Genomic DNA, 18042 nt, shown 5'->3' with positions numbered 1-18042 from the left:
ATTCACACTCGCTGCATGTGATGACGTTATCGCCATTCTTCACTTTTTCGCAGAATTTGCAGCCCCGCATTATGGTGACCAATATCGACTAGCAGGTTGGTAGCAGCGGCAGATAGCTAAACAAAATGCATGAACTTAATATGGAAAGGTCTGAAAAATCTTTAAAACACAGCCAAGAACAGATTGATGGTTAATGGCTTAGGTTAACGGTAGCGTTTACAGCATTGGCTATCAGGTTAGTTAAACATATCGCAGTTGACACTGTTTCCTAGTTCCCAAGCGGGTTGGTTTACATACAATTCATTTGTCATGTTTGAAACGCGTACTTTATGGGAGCCGATGACATAACATAAAAGTAAAAATTACAAAATCCTTCACAGCTTTCAAGAGAGGATTAAAAACGTTCATTCTTTAGGATACTGGCACCGATTAAAACGCCTTTGTTGTTGCCTGCATAATGGGTATATGCATCCTGCGTACGTGGAGAGACAGAGCCAATTCATTGGTGGAGATGGTGTCTTCCCATATATCTTGTTTGGATTCGTCTTTGTGAAAGCAGTAGTTGCACAATGTCTTTCTCAAGTCTGATATACAAACGCGGTCTTTCGCGCTGCTATGTAATAAGCTATAATGAAGAAATGACACCCAAATGCAGAAATATTGACCAAAAATCCCAATATTTATTATCCGCATTAAGAGCATAAACCACTTTTGCATTTCTGAAAGAAAAACAGGAAAATTTCTGTAAAAAGATTGCAGCATGAATCATTGCTTTGACAGTCTGTTATTACTTACAGTATAAAAAGAGCATAAAAGTTATTTGTGTTCCTGATTTTTTATACTTAACGATGCCTATTCACACACTAAGACGTGTCTCCGATATGAAGCGATTAAGGCAATAAAAATTTCAAATGGCGCCCAAAATTTGGTTATTGTTTAACAAAACGGCACAAGTCTAGTGAAGAAGGTACCGGGCTCCAATTGTGTTTTTTGTGCACACTGCCTGGCGTCTATTTCCTTCGCAGGGATCCAAACAGATTGAATTTCAGAGATTCCAACCTCCTTGCCCTTGAAGGGTAAGAAGCTGTAGTAATCTACCAGATCCCGAATACGCGACACGGCAGTGAACTGCCGTAGCACCGGTATTACTATGCCGCAAAAATATTCTTTTCACCTCAGAAACCGTATTTTGAAAAACATTGGTGATCACCTAACATGAAACACCTGCCAGATATACAGGCTGTCCCAGCGAACTTCAGCCAGACTTTAAAAATAACGCGTGGCACGCTAAGACGACGCGACCAAATGCGTGTTGCTGCAGCTATTATGTGGAGGAACTCACACGATTTCTTATATTGTGCTTAATTGAATAATTACTAGAGATTAATTAATCAACTTTGCAAGCAATGAAGATAGGCGAAAAAGTCTACTTAGAAAGTTGTAGAACGGTCCGCGAAACGTAAAACTGAACAGTTTCTAACTTTCGATCCATTACGCATCGGCTTTTTTTCGCTCTCTGCAGATGCCCGCAAAATACAAAAATACCTAGTGACATGTCCGCTTGAGCGCCACGATTGCAGTGCTATCAAACGTTCCGAGTAAGAACGAACAGATCTTTTAGCCCGGTGTGCTGCTGCGTGAAAAGGTGACAGGGCTGCGACGGGGGCGCTGGCTGCACGATTTACGCGAGCACAAGCGATAAGGACTGTGTCTGCTAGCTATGAAGCGCCACAAAGGAAGCACACCGCTTGCCTGTATCTCACAGCCAGCTGCCAGTGACACCACGTCCATGGTAACTAGGAAAGCGCCATGAGGGTAGGTGACATCGGACGTGGTGTCACTTTGCACTAATATCCCCCATGACGACGGAATACAGGCCATGGTCGGAGCCTATAACGAACACAGAATCCTAGACCCGCCCAGTCCAAGTGCCATCGAAACGCTTGCAAATTTGGTCCTTAAACTTAACACTTTCGAATTCAATAACTCATATTATCTTCAAACGAGTGGTACGGCTATGGGCACAAAAATGGCACCAAATTACGCCAACATATTTATGAACACAATTGAATTAGACTTTCTTTCCTCATATCCAACCAAACCGGCTTTTTACAAACGTTTTCTTGATGACATATTCATAATTTGGGCAGGGACAGAGGAAAAACTAATTCAGTTTATCATCTCATTCAGCAACATACATCCAAATATCTCTTTCACACACACATACTCAACTAATAGCATTAACTTCCTTGATGTGCTTGTTCGTGTTGACAGGGGTGCATTAATTACTAGCGTTTATAAAAACCCACAGACAGACAACAGTATCTTCATTTCAATAGTTGCCACCCACGCCATTGCAAACTTCAATTCCGTACTCACAGGCTATTCGATTCAAACGCATTTGCTCTCGAGCAGATTTTCAAAAAAATGCTAAACACATGGGCGAAATTCTAAAGAAACAGCGCTACCCGCCTTCAATCATCGACGATGCCATTAAAAGGGCGGAAGCTACTAACCGTAATCACATCCCTGCGGAATCCCCGCCAACACCGCATCGCTCTAATCTAGTACTGACATTCACAGACAACCTAACGAATATTAAAAAACTCCTTCAAAAACACTTCAATATCATAAAACAAAGTGAGCGGCTCTCAAAAATTTTTCCATCGGTCCTCGGGTAACATGCAGAAGGGCAAAAAATTTACAAAATCACCTTGTGCACTCAACGGTTAATAAACCGAGGCCGGTGGGTTGCACACCTTGCGGAAAGAGCAGATGCCAAGTTTGCAAACACATGCAAACCACAGCACTGACTAAAAGTACCCATTCAGATTTCAAACATGTTATCCGAGAGGACTTAAACTGCGATTCCAGTAATGTTGTTTACATGCTCGAGTGTGGCGAATGTCAGATGCAGTACATTGGCCAAGCAGACAATTCCTTCCGATTAAGATTTAATAGCCACCGCTCACATACTCAATCTCTCCCTGGCCTCCCACTATCGAGACACCTGCGCGAAAAAGGCCACGAGTTTGACAAACTTGAAGAAACGATATTGCAGAGTAGCTTTAAAAACACCCGGGAGCGCGAACAACGCGAATCATACTTTATTTTCAAATTTAACACAGTGCAAAAGGGCATCAACGAAAACCATGGCACCCTATCGTCTTTTTCGATGGCAGAAACCAAAGAAAATTTCAACCCTAATAGACCAAGTACCACCACTGACTGAGTAGTCTGAGGTAATACCCCTGTTGCATGTCAGTTTCCGCTTGTTTGTATCTGCCGTTCAACTCATTCTTTGGTCCCGCGAGGGCCGTATGTCCCCTTCTCTTTCTTCTTTTTTGGTCTAAATATTTTTTATATTTTTTATTTTTTAATATATATATATATATATATATATATATATATATATATATATATATATATATATATATATATATATATATATATATATATATATATATATATATATATATATATAAGTTACGAATGCAGGATGCGTTGGCTCCGCAGAATAAATATTTAAGAAAAATGGGCACTTCTACAAAGACAAAGACACATTTATTTATCAACGTTTCGACTGCGGTGCGGTCTTCTTCAGGACTGAAGACCGCACCGCGGTCGAAACGTTGATAAATAAATGTGTCTTTGTAGAAGTGCCCACTTCTCTTAAATATATATATATATATATATATATATATATATATATATATATATATATATATATATATATATATATATATATATATATATATATATATATATTTAGGGTTGAGAGAGACGAAGTGCGGTTGGGCTGCTAAGTGACTCCGAGGAGTGCGTCTGTCGTGACGCTCTTCAATCAATGCGCATCGACATGTGCTTCGAATATATATATATATATATATATATATATATAATGTGTATGTATACATGTGTATACATACAAGCCCTCCGGTGGCAGCGCCTGCCATCGCAGGGCAGTGGCGCATCGCTTAACCACTGCACCATTGCGCCAAGAGTGGCACGAGGACCCACAGGCATCCATAAATGTGATGTAAAGCAGTAAAGAATTTCCAATTTTGCATATTCTAAAAACTTTCATCTCTGAACGAAGGATCCGAAGATTGGAACGGAAGTGAAAACCTGATTCACATTTGGCCGAACTATGCAAATCGACCTCAAATTTTTTTTCGTTTACACGTACATTTCCAATTTATAAAACCAATGCTAGTGGTTGCCACCTTTTTCCTGGAAAAGATATTTACTGTTTTAATGAAGTGAGAAAATATCAATGTTACGACTACAAAAGGAAGGGGCTATATTCATGGTTCTGTCTCTGGTAGTTTGTTTTTTGGCGTGCAACTCTCGTACACCTCGTAAAGACTGTATGTATCATTCTTATATGTTATAGTTCAGTGGTGTTGCAAGCTTTCATAATCCCTCATTTTAAGATATGTTATAGTGCAGTGGTGGTCGGAGCGTTCATAATCTCTCATTTTAAGCGGTCTTCTGTTCTTCTGAGGGGAATAAATTAATGTGAGAAAAAAATACTTTATATCCTTGCAGTTCAGGAAAAAAATTTCTTGGGGCGAATTTTTTTTTGGCAGGCCATGACCTACCTCATATTTTCTAGCGCTTGGTGAACACAAGGGACAAGAAAACAAATACACAGGACGTACGCTAGTCCTGTGCACAGGACTAGCGTACGTCCTGTGTATTTGTGTTCTTGTCTGTTGTCAAACAATATCCAACTAGCCCAAGTTTCTGCCTTACTAAATATCGTGACCTACCTAATTAACTGACGAATAAAACTGGTCGTTTGGCTGATTGGTTCATTTTTAATGGAAGAAAACTTCCACGGTGCCAAAATATGAACACACATACTGGCAATGGGCAGGACGGCCGCTGTCCTGTTTGTTGCCTACTTTTCTGTTCGTGTTTCTTAATCGCTGTAGAATTTTACCTTTATGATGAATACGAACCCCACTAATACGGCGAAAGAGATTTTCTGGTAGCCACCGCTATCCAAACTGGACCTGTTAGAAAGACTTACATCCGTGTAAATATTCTATTTCTAAATTTTTCGGTATGCCCGCGTTTTTAAAAACGTCTTCAAATGTCATACTTCTAAGCAAAGTTTTGTATTTCTGGAATGAAGGCAGAAGGAAATTCTAGCTTGGATGGTGTATTCAATTAATGCTCTGTCACACGACAAAACCACACGTAACAGTACACGTAGTCCGTGTTGATGCGAATTTCGGAAATGCGCTCATCAAAACGGGGCATGAGACCCTCCCATCACCTTCGGTTCGCCAGTGCTGCTGCAAGGGGTTCCATCCGGTGCAGATATTTTTGCTCTGCTCAATGTCCCCTTCCAAGTCTTGAAAACGCAGAGAAACCTGCAGTTGTTGTCAGCACTTGTCTGCAAAGTAAAAATATATTTTCGGCTCTAAAATTGCCTCTGTGCGAGCGCATATTCAACCAAAATCTATATGATAGCCTTTTCATATCAGATAGCACACTGATGCCACTTTTCGTCGTAATTTTAAAGAAATTGCATGGCAGTAGATCCGGACTTGCCAAAGACTGCAGTGCTACCCTCAAGCGAGTTTTGGCTCTGGGTTTTGTTGGGTTTCCGCACCCGAGGTCGACGAAGAGGCAACAAATTCCACGCCTGGTCTCCCACCTTCACTCATTTTCCCTCTGAGCGCAACACGAACGGGACACAAGACGAAGGACTAGCACAAACAGGCGCTGACTATCAACTGGTGTTTTAATTGAAGAACGAAAAGCGTATAAATACAGTTAACTACTTATCAATCAACAAAAGTTATCTGGAAGGCACGTGGGTGGTCAGATAGCTCAATTCCCTGTCGGATAACGTTATGGATGGCTGCTGATACATTTTGCGCCGTTGTGGTAAATATAAAAAGCTTCCATTACCTCGCGTGTTAATTTATTGTTATGTCGGAACAGGATGCGCGTATTCCTGAAATCGGGAAAACATTGGCACTTTTTGCACGGAAAAGACGCCTGGGCAAGGGGGCCCCTTGCGTTAACAAACGCTTGATGGAGCATGAAAACACCAGGAAAAATGACCCCCTGTCTCACACAGGCTCCCACAGCAGGCAGTGCCAATGCAGGCATGAAAAGGATCATGCAGAAAGGAGAGCAAAAGGGGACCCCCTTGCCCAGGCGTCTTTCCAGTACCAAAAAGTGCCAATCGGTTCCCGATTACAGGAACACGCGCATCCTGTTCCGACATAACAATAAATTAACACACGAGGTAATGGAAGCTTTTTATATTTACCACAACGGCGCAAAATGTATCAGCAGCCCTTCCATAACGTTATCCGAGAGGGAATTGAGCTATCTGGCCACCCACGTGCCTTCCAGATAACTTTTGTTGATTGATAAGTAGTTCACTGTTTGTAATTATACGCTTTTCGTTCTTCAATAAAAAAACCAGTTGATAGTCAGCGCCTATTTTTGCTAGTCCTTCGTTTTGTGTCCCGTTCGTGTTGCGCTGAGAGCGAAAATGAACACTTACCAACTCGCCCAAATTTCCGCCTTGCTCACCTTCACTCAATCTTCCTCTTTTCTTCTCCCTCATCTCCCATAAAATTAGATAAAGGAAAATACCTCTCTCTCATTTGCCATCCTTCTCCTCTCTCTCTGTCTCCCTCTCAAACAGAAGAGCTGAAGGAATTTCACTCTCTCCACTTAGGCACCTGACAACCGAGTCTGGTTGCAGGGATTGTTGCGGACGCTGACGACGGCGTCGTCAAACCAGACACATTTAGTTGGGCGTACACAGTAAGCTAGCGTAGGCATCGCTCAGTGGGTTGATCACGCTGTAAATGGCGTAGACACGACACTTTTTGCCGAGCCGTACCGTGCCTGAGGTAAATGTCTAAACAGTGGCGCCATCTAGTGACAAGACGTCAAAGCGCAACAAAGCTGGCTTGATCAAATTTTTATCCGCAATCATTGATAACAAGAGAGGGTGCATGTCGAGCCTTTTGTGTTCTAAGAAGAAAACTATGCAAACACAAGAAACTGTCGGACTAAAAGCTACAAAACGGCTTCGTCAGTTGTGCCGCTATGAGGAAAACACACAGCATTTAGATAGGCCTCACTGCTGGAAAGTCGTCAAATTATCTCAAAAAAGTAATCGCTTGTACCGTGTGGGCAAGATTGTTCGAAATAAAAGCGAGCCGCTACCATTTTCAGCGAGATAACGCGCCGAAAAACGCAGGGCGACCAGAATTCATACCGAAGCAGGCGAGCCGTGCACCGCCATCTTGTCAACGCACACCATAACGTGCCCGCAGCGTACACATGCTGCGGTACATAGCGTGCGTACGCCCGCAGGACGCGGCGAGATGTGTAGTCTTCTGCGCATGCACATTCATTACCTGCGGAGTCGCTGCGTACGCTAGCTCACCGCTACGCCCGGCTAAAGTGTACTGAGGAAGGAGCTAATATATACTTATATCGCAGCGCGTACCGCGAACCACCACTGTGCCTGAGCAGATCGCCCTAATGCACCTGGTGGCGCCGCATTCCCGGCAAGAGAAATGAACTGCTGGCACTCCTGACGAATCAGCGGGACTATTCAGCGCGAACGCAAGAGTGCGCCGCACAGCGGTAGCGGTACGCGCTATGTTAAAATATCTATTCAGAGTTAGCACTCTATAGGCAGCCGGTCTTCTCTCTTAATTAGCGTGAAGAAATGCCTTTTAGCGGCATCTTGAGCTGAGTGATATGAAACGCTGGGCTTCGCTCTAGTATTCGTCGAAACCACGCTACATCGCTTAGCGCACACAGTGCCTTGAGATCTCAGCAATGGTTGATATGCTAAAGGTATCTTTATTTGTACACACCACTGTGCAGCCCCCTCAGTGGGTGACGCTAATCAATGTCACAGTATTGCGCAAACCTTTGTTATTTCCACACCGCCTTACACTTTACCCTCTTTTTTTTTCATTGCAATACTGCTTGGACCTTTTAGAGCAGAGGCATATGATACCTGAAATGGGAAAAGTAGAGCAACACCTAAAAAGCCATTTTGTTTGCGGTGAACTCCTGCTTCATTGGTGTTCACGACCGCAAGGACGGCTCCTGATGCTTATTAAACACAGCGACATGGAACTTGTCTGACACGTATAGCTGAGTAGCCAACAACAAACACCTGCACCCCCCCCCCCCCCCCCCCGAATGCGTCCCTACATTTTGGCACTTTCTTGAGTACTTTGGTGATAAACTCCTTTTAATTTATTGGGCTACCTTAACAGAATCGCGAGTGACGCTTTAAATAAAAGTATTACATAAACAATTCTATCACAAGAGCCACTAACACCTCTAACAAGTCCTTCACAAGTCCTAGATCTCGCCTGTGTGGGACCCATTCCATTGTGTGCATGTTGACGCAATTGTGCGTATACAACCTGTTGCTGCTCTGTTCCTCACCGCTACCAATATAAAGCATGAACTCTGCTGGTACCCTTTACATGAACACAGCAAAAATCTGAGACCTAAATTGTTCTTTAGCACTTTTCACAGTCAAACAAGAATCACTGCTTCAAATTACTTACATCAAACGCACCATGGTTCTTCTCAAAATGACCATAAATTGAAGATTCGTCCATGCCATTGCCGCACTGATTTGTTTAAACAATCGTTTCACCGCCTGCCATAAACTATCGGAACGTATTACCAGAAGATGTAGTTTTCCGAAAAACTGGGGATTTTTTATGAGGTTTTGTGCCCCCCGCTCTACTCCCCAGTGGCGCTTCGGGTATTGTACGAATAAACAAAAGTAATTCGAAACAAACAAAAGTCGCTTATAATCGCTGGATACACATAATCGCAGCAAAGGCAAAATGAAAAACCCAATGCGAATAGTATATTGTTAACAATAATATGAACAGCAAATCCCGCTAAACAAACACGCGTTCATTTAAAATATTCACATGAAAAAAAAATCATTCAAATGACAAAGGTTCGAACAAATAAACCAACCAATAAACAAGTTAAATCCGTTAAAAGTGCATGCGTGAAACTTCTCCCCACTGATTGCGTATCGGCTATGGGGAACAATGTTTTTTGGCATAATGTAGAATAATAATTAGGCAGACGATGCGCTCAAACCGTAAGCAGTAATGGGCGAGGGTCACGTACTCATCTAGAGTGGGCCCGCTTAACCACGTACTGCCACCTACGGTCATGTCGTGCAGGTGGTCCTATAAGAGATGCACTGATTTGTTCCAGCGAGTAGGGTCTGTTACAACAGACGATCCCTCTTGTTAAATCTCGTGACAGTGGCAAAGAGTTCGAGTTATAAGCGCCAGTATACAATCTGAAAGCGGGCGCTCAACGAAGTTCGGTAGCCTTTCCGTTACCAATCAACAGCAGAAATAGCGCAGGTTCACGATAACCGCAGCCTACATTTCCTTCACAAGCGAATCAGCAAGACGACTGAAACAGGGCGCAACATGAACAACCCTGAAGCAGCTGTACAGCAAAGGATGCCGGAAGAAAAAGCACTAGTCCCGCAGAGATAATCTCGGTAGGTCGTTAAAACCCAGCTTACACCGATCCGATTTAGCGATTAAGAGGATCAGTGCGCGTAGCGCACTGGCAACAATGAATTTCTCCTCGTTGCATTTTCTACGGCCCTCTGCAGGATAAGGAAGAAGGAATGAGAAAGAAATTCTTAAATATTCACAAGCATCAACTGCTACAGACGAAAATATGCGTCACCGTGTAGGTGCCATGTGGATTCCTTTCAAATGACTCACCACAAAAGTCAACACAAGGCTAGATATCTGTGTTCCCCAACGCAGTATCAGCAAGAATAATTTTTATATTACAGACAAGGCCCCTTCAAGTGATGGTGATTAAGAGTTAGCGACTCCACTCGTACCCGCCAAGCTGTAAAATGTTCAAGAAAGTGCGATATTGCCTCAGGTTTCTTTTAGTGACATCCCACATTACCAGTGGTTATGTTCTAATGGATTTATATTATAACGATAGCTAGCTGTTAATGCGATCAACCCCCAGATCTGCCACGTTACTGTAGACGTCCGCAAAAGATTCATGTGACCAAATGGGTGAGGTTTTGCGATCGATGGGTTGCCGACACCTATCCAGGGACTGCAGTGTATAAATGCACGGTCGAGGACGAGGGATGTGGAATCCGCGTCAGCGCCCTGCCAGGGTGAAAGGAAATACAGAGGCTCTCCACGGACGGTGAGATTTCGGAGCTACATGGTAATGGAATTTGCCAGAGGACGTACAGCAGTCCAAGAGCAGAATTAACTGCTTTAGCAGCTAGGCGTTCATTTCATTTAGGAGGAGGTATAGAGACGCTAGGAATCGGAGATAACGAAAGTGTTGTGAATGCACCTGTAGTCGACCGCAGTGAGCAACGGTTGGAGGGATGGCAGCTTAAAAGCAGGCAAGTGAGCTGAAGTTACGAGTTCAAAATTAAAGAAGGTCTTACGGAAAAGTAAATTAATGAGTTTTCTAAAAAGCGGGAATTTATAGATTTCATTTGTGCACTGAAATAATCATTAGAGAAACTTACAGCAGAAAAAAGTAACAGGACGTTTACCACTATGTAAAAGAAGATTTAGCGACAGCTGTTAGCGTATTTATAATATTGTATGTTGAGGAAACGATATGAGAGCAATTTGATGTCTGTGTAGCTCTGGTGCGCCCTTTTTAGTTGTCCACTCATACTACTTACCGAACAACTTTGCTCAACACACCGCCACTCCAGTTGCTCAGCGCCACCGATGATTATTTCGTACGGCGCGTTTAGCAGCAACCACAGCAACAGCAGACTGACGGGGCTATGTGTCGGCTATCGCCATATCGGCCCTCTTCCTCTCCCGGCAACAATTCTCCGGATGGTTTGCTTGCTGGTCACTCTCCGTTTACACATTCCAACGCTCTCGCCATACCCTCCTCTTTCCAGACTAGCTACTCTCCGGAAGTCTTCCGTGGTACCCACTCACTGAATGCGCATTATGCTCTCGCCATACCATCCATCCATGCATTCATCCAACCATCCGTCCATCTGTCCGTCCGTCCGTCCGTCCATCCGTCCGTCCGTCCGTTCGTCCGTCCGTCCGTCCGTCCATCCATCCATCCATCCATCCATCCATCCATCCATCCATTCATTAATCCATACATCCATTCATCTATCCAGCCATCCATCCATCCATCCGTCCGTCCATCCGTGCATCCATCCATCCAGCCGTTCGTCCATACATATATCCATCCATCCAAATATAGTGAAGGTTGTCGCTGCTCCACTACGGCACTTCTTTCTCTGTTTCTTTCACTACCTCCACACGCCTTTCCTCACGACGCGGTTATTGCCGTCCGGCTTGTCCTAGCATACCGAAATGGAAAGTAGAGCGTGGGCCTTGCTCCGCACCAAGAAAAATAACTTAGGTATTGTGTGGGTCTACCCTTGAGCAAAATGTTAAGACTTGCACATGTGTTTGTAATCCTCTGCAAAAATGACATCACTGAAGGACTTTTGTTTGTGTGGCGGTGAGAAATGTTTTCCTAGACTAAAGTGTTCTAGCCTGTCACCATACGGTCCTTTGAGGGGGTGGGGTAGGGATGGGGATCCACCTGTTAATGAGAGCTCGTGCTCGATAATTTACTACCATGTTTCCGAATAGGCCTTTGTAACCACGTGTCCATGTTAATCTGTGTGAGTGTGAGAGTACACTTAATAGTGCACTCGCCCTTTCGTGAGCTTTTCCAGTGAGGTAGTCCCAGCAGGCTTCTTGGGAGTCCGTTACAACGTGCGCTGACTGTTCCTCTTGGTCTCTAATCTTGATGGCGACGGTTATATGGCCAGAGATTCCGCTTCCGCAGGATCCTTGCCACAGATTGAAGCCCCGATGGTTGGCCTCTTCTGATTCTCGACCGCAGCAATCATGTGCCTGCCTGGCTCGGCATACTCCCCTATGTCCACGTATGGCACTTCCGGTTCTCTTGATAGTGTTTTTGCCCGTGCTTTCACTCTGGCTCTCCTACCGTTTTGCCGCGCTCGTGGTGCGTGTGTCTTGGTATCGAGTTTACATAGATATTCTCTCTTGCAGGGATCTGAATTTGGGACTTGCTCTCACTAGTTTGCAGTGCCTGCCATCGTTACAGTTTCGACAGGAGATCGCAATCCACTTGTGTGGTGGTTCGGCGTTTTTTGTGACACTCCAGAGCCGCCTTCCTGAGCTCCTGGAAAGTGTTGTGTACTTCAAGTGCCGAAGGATATGCCGTTGATGTCGTTGGTGGGATGTTTAGAGCCGTTTTAGTCTCCCCTTATCATGGCATGAATAGCCCTTCTATCAACGATTTTATCCGTAGGTAATGCTTCTCACGACTAGGCATTGTATTAGGCGGAGGTTGTCTTCCTCCGTCATCCCTTTCCGATGCCAGGTTACCCTTCTAGTCCTTATTGATATTTGGTTGATCGTGGCCTTGAGAATTTCGATTGTATAATCCGCTCTCAGGTTTCTTTGTAACTACAGCCTCAAAACTCTGATCCTCTCTTTTTCCTCAATTTTTTGGTTTCCCAGGTAGAGATCGATTTCATATGGGGACTCGTGATTTCTCCTCTACAGCTTGACAAGTTCGGATTTCTCCAGCGAGCAGTGAAGGCCGCTATCTTCGCCAAATTCTTCGATCCTAATTATAGCAGCTTGCAGAGCTTCTTCCTTCTCCGCCAAGGATCCATGTGTAGCCAATATAATGATGTCGTTCGCGTAGAAGGCGAAGCCGGTATCTTCATGGGTTAGGAGCTTTTTGGCTACCTTGAGCATTGTTATGTTGAAAAGCATTGGAGAAACCACAGCGCCCTGCGACGCGCCTTTTTTGGGCATGGGTACCGTGGGTGACCGGATACCTCCAATTCTTTTGGTAGCTGCGGGATCGTGAGGAAGACCTTCACATAGGTGAAGATTTTGTCCCCGCAGTTGATAATGTTTAATTCTTAGAATATGGTGTGCTGGCCAATATTGGCGAATGCTCCTTTCAATTCTATTGCGAGAAGGTTTTCGCCTTGTTAGGGGATGCCTTTTTTGACTTCTTTAATGCGGAGGGAAGCAGCTTGCATGCAGAGTCCCTTGTGGAAGCCCAGCATTCAGGAATGAAATAGGTCGTTTTCGCCTATGCAATTTTGAAGCCTCAGAAAGAGTACTCGTTCACAGAGCTTTCCCAGGCAAGAAGTTAGGCAGATTGGATGGGGAGTACAGCCGGAGGCTTTCCTGTCTGAGGTGTAGTGATGATGTCCACGTGTTTACAAGTCGACGAGAACAGGCCCTTCTGCCACAGTTCTTCGGTGTTGTACATAGCTAGGTCCGGCAGGTGGCAGTGCTGAGGTTCCTGATTATGCCGTTTGTAGCCTTGTCCAGTCCCGGGGCAGTGTTTCTTGAGGACATACGGTCTGCTGCGTACACCTCTGCCAGTGTAATCGGGGAGTGAAGGGAGAAATTTGCCTAGCGCTCATATGGAGTTAAGGAAACCGGGGAGGTGTGCCTAATGTATTTTTGTACTACAGCGACTGTACTTCGCGGCACGGAAAGGCGTCGTACTAACGGCCAAGTAAATATGCCTATTATACTTGACTCTGTGACTGAGCGACTTGAATAAAAACGTTAACGCAATAGCTTGTGGACTATGGCTGCGACTACACAACGGTCCACGCGCAGTAATGCACAACGAAAACTATGTCAGTAAGGAAAGAACGTTGCACACGAGGCGGAGTGTAAAAGCTGTCACTGTGTCCCGACAACAGCACACGCCTTTGTTTAATGTTTCAATCAGTAATTTTTTGCGTGTCATTACCTATAATAACTTGGTGTGTTGTTGTGCATGACAGTGTTTTATCTCCCCAGCGATTTTGAAAAATATCAACCTTCTGTTTATTATATAAAAGAACGGGATCGTATATTGTTTATATTTCTCAGCTAAAGGCATTTCCGGGGGCTTCTTCTGAAGCTGTCTTTATATTACTTTAGATATTTTGCTGAAAGAAATATTTCGGATTTGTATTGCAAACAATAAATGTCTACCTGAATATGAATAACATTCTTGTCGTCCCGGAAGAAGGCTCTGCAGAAATCCAATCCTTTCAACACTTTTCCTACTGGCATTGTGAGGTTGGGGAATGAAGCAATTGTAGAAGTATCATGTTGCCTCAAGCAATATGAAGACTTCGACCTGGAACAAAATTGAAAGGAGTTAAAGTAAGCTAAGCTAAAGAAAACTGAATGTCAGTATTCCTTCCCTCTTATCCTAGTGTAAATAATGCAATCAGTTAAGAAAGGTTATCAATGTAAAGTAATCACTCATTGGCATCCACTTGAGCGCTCCCGTACGGCTACGAAGGAAAGCTCTAGAGTTCCTCAGGAGCTTCGCTGTAGAAGGAAAATGCGTTCTAGTCCGGGTATCGAACCCTGGACGACGGTCCTTCTGATGCTGTCGTTCTACTATTTAAAGTGATCAGGACGGCTACTAATTGCTAGAGTGAGACCGAATCGATCAAGAACTCAAGATTTTTCGGTCTGTTTAGGAAAGACTGTCAAGGTAGATCACATTTCAGTGAAGGAAAAAAACCTGATTACCCTTACATAATATATTACTGCAATCATTTTCATGTACCGTCTTTGCCAAAAGTAGCCAAGCCATGGGGTTTGTTCTCAGCTGCATCTCTCAGCTGTTTCCCAGCTGTTTCTCAGCTGGAGGTGGACTCAAGGGTTCTTTATATCTTACACAGATTCAGAGGTTATAAGGTGTCATGTTCTGCACTCCATGGCTGAGAAAGAAACCGTCTTGCCTGGTTAATTGTGGCTTGAGGCGAGTTGTTGCCAGTTGCCCATTCAAACTTTGTTGCGCATAGGAGCACTGCACGGGCCGCATTCTGAGGCCTGAGTTCGGCCCGTTCTGAGGCCAGGGGCCGGCTCGAAACCGGGCCGAGCACGAGACTATGAGCCCGAGCACTACTCGGGTCCATGGCTTCAAGCCGGGGCCTATACCATTCTCGCTATATAACGGCCCTGCTGAGCGTGAGCCCATCCCGCCAAGGTCAACGTGAGGCACTCTTCGGTTCGAGCCCCGGCCCGTTCCCGCTGCAGCTTGACAGGTTAACTCTGGACTGAATACAAGTAGTCCTCTGCTACATATGTAATGAAGTAGCTCACAATGGTGCTCAAATCGAAGTAACATTGGAAAAAAATTCACAGGTACAGCTAACCATTTTACCTCTTGGCAAAAGGGTAGCAATTGAAGCCGTTGATAACTTTATAGGACGCGACTTCACTTATGGTCTGGTGACGCCAAGCCCTCCCGCCAATGGGCGAACTTTATGGCTTACTACACATTTTTTTTTTCTGAACAGGCTTATAATGCCTTCGCATTAAAATTGGTGTCGTAAGCACACATGTAGAAGAGGTTAAGTCGGGTACACCGCTAAGATTTTTGCTAAGTTATCTCGTCTGTGAATATTCCGCAAGTGCTGAGATCCGAAGGAAGTGGGTTGCATACAGGAGAAAATAGAGTTTTCGTTTCCTCTAGGTTTTTAATCAGCCATTTTTTACCGCACGTGATGTATAAATATTGGAACGTCTCGACACAGTAGAAATGGCATTTTTCTTTTTTAATGAACATAGTTAAGTCAGTTGAATCCCTTCCCGCACTGCCGGCATTTTTATGAAGACGAAAAGCAAAAGTTACTCTTTAAAGCGCAGCATATGTTTCAAGGGCCGGACTGTCTGAAGACAAATTTGCCCCTCTGTATTGACCTTTTTTCATAGCGTAGAGGTGTATTTTTTTTTTTTTGCTGGATAGGTGGAAAAGGCAGACAGTCAAAGATTATCGTGGAGCAGATCCCACAGCGTGGGTTCGCTGATAGACAAACAGCCCCATCCAGCGCTGCGCTGTCCTTAAGCAGGCAAACTCACTTGTGCAAATAAGCCGCTTGCAAACGTTTCAACGCTCCACTAAGAACGCCAGCTGCTTAATTTCGCGCTTTCTATTTTTAACGCCTTCTCTTGTATCAGTCAAAAAAGCAAAAATCTGTCAGAAAAGCAGATTTCGCTCATTCTGCATCGACTAAAAGTACAGTAATTATTGATAAATAAACCACTTGAAAATTTTATCGCCGGTATTCCTTAATTTCTGGAACGTTACGGGCAACAGTTGAAGAAAAACCCGCATTGTTTGCAATTTTTCTATTGTCAGGGGCATGCAACTGTATGTTTTATGGTGTTTAACGTCCCAAAGCGACTCAGGCTATCTGGGGCGCCTTAGTGCATTGCTACGAATAATTGAGACCAGCTGCGATTTTTTCATATGCACTAACACTGCACAGCACATGGCCCTCTAGCATGTCACTTCCATCGAAATGCACCGCATCGGCCGGGATCGCACCCACGTCTTTAAGGTCAGCTGCCGAGCACCTTACTATTGCGACACCATGATGGCAGAAGTGCAACTACAGTAGACACCCAAAATGAGTAAATAAGCGCTGAGTAATTCTTTTTCCTGTCAACACTACGGAGTTATATCATTCGTGTCTTTTCTAGAATGTCAAGAGGGAAGGTTTATTGACAGGAAAGGCAGACAAGTTGGCCGTAAAAATTAATATATGGCCTGCTACTCTACACTGGGGAACGGGAAAAGGATAAAAAAGAGGGTCACTATGAGTGATGTTGAAAATGTGACGAGGCAGATGAAAAAAATACAAAAAAAGACAAGGCACGCTTTCTAACATCATAAACGAGAACCAAGGCCCGTATCGCTTAAAAGCGCTCGCGTTGCCTGTAGAGTTTTTGAGCTATCTGGCCAGGCGCCGAGGATCAAATCCTTCGAGAGTGGCCTGGCGTCAAGAGACTTCAAAGCAGATGCTAGCATGAGTCTTCACCTTGCATATGCTTGGCACGTCACTCAAACATGCCCTATATTCTCTAGCACGCCACATTTGGTACGTCCGGGGAGTCCGCGTGTCCAATTAAGTGCAAGTACTTGCACCTGAAGGTGACGTTTAAACGTAACCTATGAATTACGCACACAGTAGGGCGTGGTATTCCACGAGGAACAGAAAAGGCCATCGCCGGAACTAGCCGTTTAAGGCGCATGTGTCGAGAGTCTGTCAGGGCGCAGTACCTAGCCGTCGCACTCTTCATAAATTCCGAAAGGAGACAAGTGGTGTCCGGTCTAGAGAACGGCACAGCTGTGCGCCGGCCACTGCTGAAGACGCTCCTTGCTTCAGCTTCGACAGTCTCCTTTCCATCGAGTCCTCAGTGCCCAGGGATCCACTGGAACACTCTACGGTGGCCTTTTTCCTGAGCAGATGACAGGAGTCTAGTGGTACTGAAAGCCAGAACCTGGTAGGCGGTGGGGCGTAGGAGGCCTCCCGAAATTTCTAGCGCAGGTTTAGAGTCTGTGCAAATGCACCACTCCTGAGGCGGTTCTCCGCAGATGTGGAGAATCACTTCCCAAAGGCCCCCAAGCTCTGCAGCGGTTGAAGTAGCATTGTGTCCTAAAATAAATTTGCGGGTCGTCCGGTGACCGGGAATTACCAAAGCTGCTGTCGATGGCTTTGGGAACGCAGACCTATCAGTGTATACGTGTACAAAGTTTTGGTATTCTGACAAGATGTGGGCAAGAGCAAGATGCTTCAGTCCTCTAACCGACATCACAGATTTCTTTAGAATGCCAGGAACATACAGGCATACTGAAGGCTGAGCCATCACACATGGTGGCTGCAAGGGATGATGCCGAAGTGCATAGTATGACGGCAATTCGGATTGATGGCAGTGCAGTGCACGTGCAAAACTGCTGTCCGGTCGCTCATCAAAAGTCTTCGTCAGCGGGAGGCAGCGGTGCCGTGTAAGCGTGCCTAAATATACACGAGATTCCTCAATCGTGCTTTTGTTCGATGCACAATGTGGTAATCAGAGGCATATTTTCAGCGCCTATGCTTGAACAGTCTGTCCGCGAGCAGAAAATGCTCGTGGTAGAGAGTACAGGAAG

At 44.6% G+C, this 18042-nt stretch overlaps 1 protein-coding gene across 1 annotated transcript in view; it reads right to left on the bottom strand.

Annotated features, from left to right (window-relative positions):
* Window positions 1–658: 658 nt before the first annotated feature.
* The window catches only part of LOC144106515 (venom metalloproteinase BumaMPs1-like), a 53124-nt gene continuing 35740 nt past the window's right edge, over window positions 659–18042 (bottom strand). Inside the window, exons 12-14 of the mRNA XM_077639358.1 lie at window positions 14082–14229; window positions 5288–5407; window positions 659–719 (exon numbers count right to left, since the gene is read on the bottom strand). Coding sequence (XP_077495484.1) covers window positions 693–719; window positions 5288–5407; window positions 14082–14229 — 295 coding nt within the window. The 3' untranslated portion in view covers window positions 659–692. The remainder of the gene's footprint in view (window positions 720–5287; window positions 5408–14081; window positions 14230–18042) is intronic.

Source organism: Amblyomma americanum, chromosome 10 (assembly GCF_052857255.1).
Source record: "Amblyomma americanum isolate KBUSLIRL-KWMA chromosome 10, ASM5285725v1, whole genome shotgun sequence".
NCBI lineage: Eukaryota > Metazoa > Arthropoda > Arachnida > Ixodida > Ixodidae > Amblyomma > Amblyomma americanum.
The sequence above is the reverse complement of the archived record's forward strand: the minus strand, read 5'-3'. Positions and strand labels throughout refer to the sequence as shown.